We start from the raw sequence: 9,770 nt of genomic DNA, 5'->3' as shown, positions 1-9,770 counted from the left end.
TTTGTTGAAAAATGAAATGCAAAACTTGGAGCACTTTTATTTTGGGAACCACAAATAAAGTGGTCGACGTCTGTGTTAAAAAGATCTTTGCATGCATATGTAAAAAGGAAAAACCAAAAAAAAAATATTTAAGCTGATCTTCTACGAAACGATCCTTGTTTTGACAACGTTCGTCGACGTTTGTGTTATAAAAATATCACTTTCACTATAGATGGATGGACGGATGGATGGATGGATGGATGGATGGATGGATGGATGGATGGATGGATGGATGGATGGATGGATGGATGGATGGATGGATGGATGGATGGATGGATGGATGGATGGATGGATGGATGGATGGATGGATGGATGGATGGATGGATGGATGGATGGATGGATGGATGGATGGATGGATGGATGGATGGATGGATGGATGGATGGATGGATGGATGGATGGATGGATGGATGGATGGATGGATGGATGGATGGATGGATGGATTGATGGATGGATGGATGGATGGATGGATGGATGGATGGATGGATGGATGGATGGATGGATGGATGGATGGATGGATGGATGGATGGATGGATGGATGGATGGATGGATGGATGGATGGATGGATGGATGGATGGATGGATGGATGGATGGATGGATGGATGGATGGATGGATGGATGGATGGATGGATGGATGGATGGATGGATGGATGGATGGATGGATGGATGGATGGATGGATGGATGGATGGATGGGTGGATGGATGGGATGGATGGATGGATGGATGGATGGATGGATGGATGGATGGATGGATGGATGGATGGATGGATGGATGGATGGATGGATGGATGGATGGATGGATCACGATGGATGGATCAGGATCGATGGATGGTTGGATGGATGGATCAGAATGGATGGATCAGGATGGATGGATCAAGATGGATGGATCAGGATGGATGGATCAGGATGGATGGATCAGGATGGATGGATCAGGATGGATGGATCAGGATGGATGGATCAGGATGGATGGATCAGGATGGATGGATCAGGATGGATGGATCGGGATGGATGGATCAGGATTGATGGATCAGGATGGATGGATCAGGATGGATGGATCAGGATCGATGGATCAGGATGGATGGATCAGGATGGATGGATCAGGATGGATGGATCAGGATGGATGGATCAGGATGGATGGATCGGGATGATACACAAAACTAAATGCAAACTTTTATTTCTCAGACAAAACTCTAACCCATACCGATGTTTACAAAGATAGCTTGATTTTCGCACTAATTTGTCTCGCGTTGACGTTCAAATAAAACAAAGTTTGTAAGTTCAGAAAATATAAAGACGCTTTTAAACCACTGACCTACACAAGATGGACTAAGCGCTCGAGGCCTAAATGTGTCCCCACGGTTGCTCACGTCATATAGGTCCTCGCATCGATGAAAATTAGCGCAGACTGATATTTGTTTTGGTTTGTGGGCGGGTTCACATTTTATAAAAAAGTTTTTAGTGAGTATCCAGTGCAAATTTGTGGTGAAACACTGGAAAACAATTAACAAAGAACACTCGCGCTAACATTTTCTCGTGATTTGATATCCTGGTGAAAAACTTGCTTTCGTAGTCGATATATTGCTTCCAACGTGCTGTTTAATAATATCCACTATGCTGACATCATGTATGATACACCATCAATACTATATTTTAAATATTCTGTAGACGTGTCATTTTCACAATTTTTCATATTGTGCTGACCCAAAGTTACAGCTGATATACACGTCGTACCTGGTTTGAACACGATCTGTTGGCTTCTAAAAAATGGGAAAAACATGAATTTAAGTAAGGGAGCTCCCTTATGGTGGCAAACATCAATAAAAGTATAGTTTATTTGTAAAATATCATTCGCACAGCCGCATAACCCAGACGATTTAAGTAAAATATATTACGTTGCATTCAGTTATTGTATTGAGGTGCTTTGTTTTTCAGCCCGCGCGGGTGAAGCGGACGGTAATGGGGATCGCCTTTAACTACACCAACACTCTTTATTTAGAAAAAATAATGAAAAGTAAATCCAGCATAAGTTTGCATATTTTGAAGGATTTTTTTAATATAAATATTTTTTATATAAGTAAGTGCGTTTTCATTTTTTTCCAAAAATATACGCACGTAAAAATTAGGTAGTTTTTGGGACCCTGTAATTTGAAATCAAGGCCATAAATTTTCTTTGACCGCTTACAAATAGCATCTTATATTACAAAATAATGCATTAGGAGTAACTGCAACTTGTAACTACATGCAGAAAATAGTGTGTCAGCCCAACAGTAAGAACCTTTTTCAGTCCTAACCACAAAAGGATCGCCAAGTATGGACCATTAATTTGTACCCTGTAACTACAATTTTGATAAATTAAGAAACTTTGTCTTACATAGTGTAAAAAAAATAATACACGTATAGTATACATCTATTACCTTTTCCAGCGCAAGTAAAGCGAAGAATCGCCAATAACTGCATGCGTCGTGTTTTGATGTTAAAATGTCACTATTTTGTTCTCGAATATGTACCTAGTTGGCACCCTATAAAAATCACTTCTACCCAGTTTCAGAGGGTCATTTTTATATATTTGAGACAATAAATCAACTAACTGTGCACTTATTGTATTTTCCAGCATCGTCTTACATTAAAAAAGTTAAATCATCTTAAAAAGCTGCGTGCGTTGCATTTTTTGCTAAACCTAGTGTCGCCATTGTTGTTCTCGAGATATGTGCCTTTTAAATTTACTTTAGCCAGCAAGTTTTAGAGCCCCATTTGAAGATAGCTTAAAAAAACAATAAACTGTTAACTTATCGCACTTACTTAATGCCATACACGGCTTTTCATTGGACGTAGGATATTCTTCACATATTATGAAAAATTGTCGGATGTCATTTTGGCGGCGATTTGTTTACATTTTCTTTCAAGATAGCGTCGAAACATAGGCGTGAGATTAAAAACATAATTCTCATGCATATTCAAGATATTTTTACATTCAGCACACTCTGAAATCCTTCTATGAATAACTTCTATCGAGCAAAATTACAAAGAAACTGAACGGTAATAAGTATGTTTTGATGCATAAAATTATGGTTTTGTTTATTAAAAGCGTGTCGTTGTCAAATTGATCTCTATACACATTTAATAAAAAATCACTTCATGGTTGGCTGGTTTGTACAATTTTAATATGAAATCGTTGTGAAGGATCGCAAACTCACTCGTTCGCTACGCTCACTCATTCGTTTTGCAATCCTTCACAACTCGATCGATGCTAAACGAGACAGGACGCATATTTTGCGCGATCAAAATTAAACGTCTGTACTCTGTACACATATTCTGTGAATTCGATCAAAACTAAAAGACTGCATGCGCGCAAATTTTGTGTACTCGAGCTAGTTATTACATTTTAGAATTTAATAATATATTATGTTGCTAAAATTCCGCTTTGAAAGATAGCCTCGTTTTAACTTAAGCTAAGATATTTTTGTAGTTCATGCATGACAATCTTCTGCTTTTATTTATAAACTTTCTCCGCTAAAAGTAGCTCTTTTAGCTCGAGTAAACGCTTAGCAACCGTCTTGTATTATTTTAAACTGGCGAGAAGTGACTGCATGCATGTAGATTGCTTATCTACAAACGTGTAGCACAGGTGAAAAAGCGCTTTAAATAGAGTGTTGATTGAAAAATAATGCAGTGAAATTTACTAAGAATATGATAATCTCTTCATGTCTGGATTCCCAACACTTTATTATTATAACGTCATCCTGCTAACCCTGCTGTATATAACGATGACACAGCACCCTTGCATGTGTAGCTAATTACATGCATTTTAGTTATGTTTTCTCTGAAATATATTACTTATGTGTTGCAACAGTTTAAGAAAATATTAAGTAACACACTCATTTCGAACCGAAACTGCAGAATATATTCCTCAATTTGCAAATAAAATAATTATTTTATTTTTCTAGTCTTAATCAGGACAATATTTTACGTGTTATATACATTTATGTCTCTCGTTTAATCAACCCGAATATAAGAAGTCAAAAATTAGGTCAAATTTTATACAATTGCATCGCTCGTATATTAAATCATATACAAATTACCCGCTATTCTAAAAAGGTCCTTCATCTAACAATAAATTTCTCTGATAAATCATGCATATAATACTGCAACAGCATGCTTAAATAGCAGTCGCAAATACAGTTTTCTTACCTTTCCAACTTTGTAAAAATGGTTGAATTCTGGGTTATACAAGCTTTCCTCAGCGTAAGATATCTCTCGAAGTGAATTGCTGTTGATCTCACACAGACCTTTCCCAGGTTCAGAGATTTTAAAATTGACTGAAGCACATGAATCATTTCCGACGCAAAACATATAACATTCAAACTCTGTATCTGCATGTTTTGTATCAATAACATGATTCGCTAGATATCTTTGTTGATGTTTTCGGAAAAAAGCCTGATGAATGATTTGACATTCGCCTAATTGGAGTATTTTTGAGATTAAAATGAACGCATTAATGCTCTGTAAGACAGCCATTGTGAAAATGAGGTTCAGCTTTTTCAGGTGCAGTCTTAAGTTATTAATAACGATATTAAACAATTAATAGTGACAACTGACAAGCTCGAGTGAATTTAAGTAAACGGACTTTTAATCCTCATTAGGTTATTCTGTAGACACAACGACACACCTGTGTAGTTAAATGGTTTTACTTTGCAATTAACTTTCGGAATATCTTATGTACTGTATTTACTTACGTACCTGCATTTAGAACCTACTCTCAAAAAAATATCTATATTATGTTTTATTATATCCTCTTTTTACTTATGTATGATAATAGGATTTTCCTCCTTTTTTCCTATACGTTTCCTTTTTTACATTTTTGACATTATTCATGTCTCTCCTTTTATCTCTTATGTATTCTTTTATAGTCCATACAATCTCAACATTAACTCGGTCTCTGAAAGCGTGAAATTTCATGTAGTTTAACGCAAAATGTTTTCAAGATTTGATGTACTATAATGCAAAAAAAAAGCTTGTTTCCTTGACAGATGTTTAATAAGGAACCGATGCGCATCTAATTGACACGCTCAAGTAGATCTACTAGTTAAACATCAATGAACTTAGTCCATTCCATTTTAAGACATCATACTGACACAGATAAATAAACATGCAATTCTACACTGGTCTAATTGTGTTGTAGGTTTAAATTTTCAAATTTAAAATCTGGTATATAACAATATGCGCGCGTTGAAAAAACATTTAAATGCACCCTGTAAATGCATCAACTTAGGTGTATAAGACGAGCAATTGCCTCCGCCCACTCATTCAAAGCAGGTGCGTTCAAGTGAATATAGCTCTGGAAAAATCGGGCAATATACCGGTATAGAATAACGAGTTTTTCTTAAATCCCAAATAAAATCATCACAAAACATTTGTCAGAAGTAAAAAAATACAGGCAGGTCTTTTATGCCCCCTCACATGCAAAAGTTTTGGCACGATCCTAAATGTACGAAATTCCTGCATGGTTTACTTGTCCGTGATACATATGAAATAGCCAGAGACGTGTTTTATAATGGGAGACATGTACGCAAATGCTCCAAAGCAGAAGTCACACTACAGAGTATGGCCGGGCCAAGCGTAAACTTTTACCCATGCACTCACATACGTTGAGATTATTTAGATGTAAATTATTTTAAATATAAAGATTACATATATACACACTCATCTAAAACTGAAACTGCCGAATATAGTCATCAATTTGCAAATAAAACAATTCTTATTTTTCTGTAGTCGTCATCAAGACGTTACTTTACGTCTTACACGTGTCTCTCGTCCAATCAAGCCGGATAAAACTAGTCAAAAATTAGGTCAAATGTTATACAATTTTAAGCATCGCAATTATATCACTATACAAATTACCCGCTATTCTAACAAGGTCCTTCATGTAACAATTAATTTCTCTGATAAACCATGCATATGGGCGCATCCATGCATTCCCTTAGAGTAGGATACTACAACAGTATGCTTATATAGCGGTGGCAAATACAGTTTTCTTACCTTTTCAACTTTGTGAAAATGGTTGAATTCTGGGTTATACATGCTTTCATCAGCATAAGATATCCCTCGAAGTGTCTTGCTGTTGATCTCACACAGACCTTTCCCGGGTCCAGAGGTTTTAAAATTGACTGAAGCACATGATTCATCTCTAACGCAATATGTATAACACTCAGACTCGGTATCTGCATGTTTTGTATCAATTACAGGATTCGCTAAATATTTTTTTGATGTTTTCGAAAAACAGCCTGATGAATGATTTGACATTCGCCTGGCAGGAGTATTTTTGAGATTAAAATGAACGCACAAATGCTCTGAAAGACTGCCATTATTAAAATGAGGTTCAGCTTTTTCAGGCGCAGTCTTAAATTATTATTAATGATATTAAATAATTAATAGCGACAACTGACAAGGTCGAGTGAATTTAAGTAAACGGACCCCTAATCCCCATTAGGTTATTCTGTAGGCACAACAACACACCTGTGTAGTTAAATGGTTTTACTTTGCTATTAACTTTCGCAATATCTTACGTACTGTATTTACTTACGCGCCTGTATTTAGAGCCTATTTACTCTCAAACAAATATCTATATTATGTTTTATTCTATCCTCTTTTTACTTATGAATGATTATAGGATTCTCCTCCTTTTTTTCTATACGTTTTCTTTTTTTACATTATTCATGTCTCTCCTTTTATCTCTTATGTATTCTTTTATAATCCATATAATCAACATTATAATTCGCTCTCTGAAAGCGTGAAATTTCATGTAGTTTAACGCAAAATGTGTATAAGATTTGATGTACTATAATGCAAAAAAGAACCTTGTTTCCTTGACAGATGTTTAATAAGGAACCGATGCGCATCTGATTGACACGCTCAAGTAGATCTACTAGTTAAACATCAATGAACTTAGTCCATTCCATTTTAAGACATCATACTGACACAGATAAATAAACATGCAATTCTACACTGGTCTAATTGTGTTGTAGGTTTAAATGTTCAAATTTGAAATCTGGTATATAACAATACGCGCGTTGACAAAACATGTAAATGCACCCTGTAAATGCACCAACTTAGGTTTATAAGACGAGCAATTGCCTCCGCCCACTCATTCAAAACAGGTGCATTCAAGTGAATAGCTTTGGAAAATTCACCCACCTATTCAAAGCAGGTGCATTCAAGTGAATATAGCTCTGGAAAATTCGGGCAATATACCGGTATAGAATAACCAGTTTTTCTTAAGTCCCAAATAAAATCATCACAAAACAATTGTCAGAGCTGAAAAATAAAGGCAAGTGTTTTTTGCCCCTTCACATGCAGGAATTTTGGTCGCGCGCTAAATGTACGAAATTCCTGTCGATTATATTTCACATGGTTTACTTGTCCGTGATACCTATGAAATAGCCAAAGACGTGTTTTATAATGGGAGACATGTACGCAAATGCTCCGAAGCAGAAGTCACACTACAGAGTATTGCTGGGCCAAGCGTAAACTTTTACCCATGCGTTCACATACGATGAGATTCTTTAGATGTAAATTATTTTAAATATAAAGATTTAATACATACACATTCATCTAGACCTGAAACTGCAGAATATAGTCATCAATTTGCAAATAAAACAATTATCTTATTTTTCTGTAGTCATCATAAAGACGTTATTTTACGTGCACATGTCTCTCGTCCAATCAAGCCGGATAGAACTAGTCAAAAATTAGTTCAAATGTTATATACAATTGCAAGTATCGCTGTTATATCACTATTTAAATTACCCGCTATTCTAACAAGGTCCTTCATGTAACAATTATTTTCTCTGATAAACCATGCATATGGGCGCATCCATGCATTGCCTTAGAGTAGGATACTACAACAGTATGCTTATATAGCGGTGGCAAATACAGTTTTCTTACCTTTTCAACTTTGTAAAAATGGTTGAATTCTGGGTTATACATGCTTTCATCAGCGTAAGATATCCCTCGAAGTGTCTTGCTGTTAATCTCACACAGACCTTTCCCAGGTCCAGAGGTTTTGAAATTGACAGAAGCACACGATTCATCTCTAACGCAATATGTATAACATTCAGACTCGGTATCTGCATGTTTTCTATCAATAACAAGATTCGCTAAATATTTTTGTTGATATTTTCGAAAAACAGCCTGATGAATGATTCGACATTCGCCTGGCAGGAGTATTTTTGAGATTAAAATGAACGCACCAATGCTCTGAAAGACAGCCATTGTGAAAATGAGGTTCAGATTTTTCACGCGCCGTCTTAACTGACTTTTAATCCTCATTAGGTTATTCTGTAGACACAACAACACACCTTGTGTAGTTAAATGGTTTTACTTTGCTAATAACTTTCGCAATATCTTACGTTCTGTAGAATTACATGACGCCTAGCTGCATTTAGAGCCTATTTACTATCAAACAAATATCTATAATATTATTCTATATTCTATCCTCTTTTTACGTATGAATGATTATAGGATTTTCCTCCTTTTTTTCTATACGTTTACTTTTTGGGCTGCAAGTCTTCGAACGAATCGAAATCGTCCCGGGATCGTTTCTCGCGAGGGTGCCACGCCCGCTTTGACATCATTAGTTTACGTCATAAAACTGTTATTTTCACACAAAAATTAGAAGTTACAAGCTGAAGCAAGATAACTGTAGCCCGAGTGAACACCCGAGCCGGCGTCTTGTTATTATGTAAGCTGGGGAACACAGTTTAAAGTATAACTGCATAGCGATTTGCAAGAAAAATTGTAATGTGATCCGACTACATTTAAAGTAGTCAGCATTAAGGTACGCTAAAGCTCCAATTTACAACTCTTATATTTCTGTGGCAATAACGATTTTTAACATTCATTTCTATTGCAATATTGGTTGAATAATGCATCAAATATTTATCGTTTCTAATTAAAGTTGTTATTTCTTACGAGTTCCTTTTGGATTTTCCTCGTCTTTGATGGACCTCTCACAGTATGACGTACGGTCTTCGGGTTGGTATAAATCTCATAATCATTAACAACCATCAGAAAGGACAAAATTAATCGTATTTCTAGATGTGAATGGCCTGTTGTAAGAACGCTGCCTGTGACTGGGTATGGGGCTATTCACCGGATTGTGGTTTTTTCAATCGCTATAAAATTATCAGTACGATTTGTCCCGCTATGCTAATATTTTGGTGTTCATTTTTTTACCGTGAAAACAATAAATTTCTAAAGACATGAATAATCATAAGTCAAAATTTCCATAGCGGGACAAAATCGCCAGGCTGGCTTCGCTGCTGAAAATTATCCGTTGTTCGGTGTAACTTTGTCGAAACATATAGTATTCTTTGAATTAGGGATTCTCTTTAATAATTGATAGCTCCAAAACTGTAATTTTATTGCTGTTTAAGCATTTTTTAAACGGTTGAAAAAATAACTATCAGCCGGATATAGTTCTACTATATATTCAGCTTTCGTACAAATGGCCCCAGGCCCAGGTAACGAGTTACAGCATTATAAAATGCTTGAATAAACCTCCCAACTATACTCCTTGTAAAACTTTTAAACAACAAAACGTGTCATGAGAGCATAATCTTGCGACCATTGACAACACGAATATATATTACAACACAACGATATAACGGAAGCTATATTCACTTTACCTCAATTGCTCCAAGGAGTGGGCTTTTCCTGGCGTCCTTCAGTCCACCAGT

General features: G+C 36.0%; 1 protein-coding gene across 1 annotated transcript; it reads left to right on the top strand.

Annotated features, from left to right (window-relative positions):
• Positions 1-812: 812 nt before the first annotated feature.
• On the top strand, positions 813-1,184 carry LOC114537307. Its single transcript, XM_028558448.1, has one exon. It carries the CDS (start codon positions 813-815, stop codon positions 1,182-1,184), a length of 372 nt encoding a protein of 123 aa, XP_028414249.1.
• Positions 1,185-9,770: the final 8,586 nt, after the last annotated feature.

Source organism: Dendronephthya gigantea, unplaced genomic scaffold (assembly GCF_004324835.1).
Source record: "Dendronephthya gigantea isolate DGI-Jeju-01 unplaced genomic scaffold, DenGig_1.0 000156F, whole genome shotgun sequence".
In the NCBI taxonomy this organism is placed as follows: Eukaryota; Metazoa; Cnidaria; class Anthozoa; order Malacalcyonacea; family Nephtheidae; genus Dendronephthya; species Dendronephthya gigantea.
This window is presented reverse-complemented; position numbering and strand designations above follow the sequence as displayed.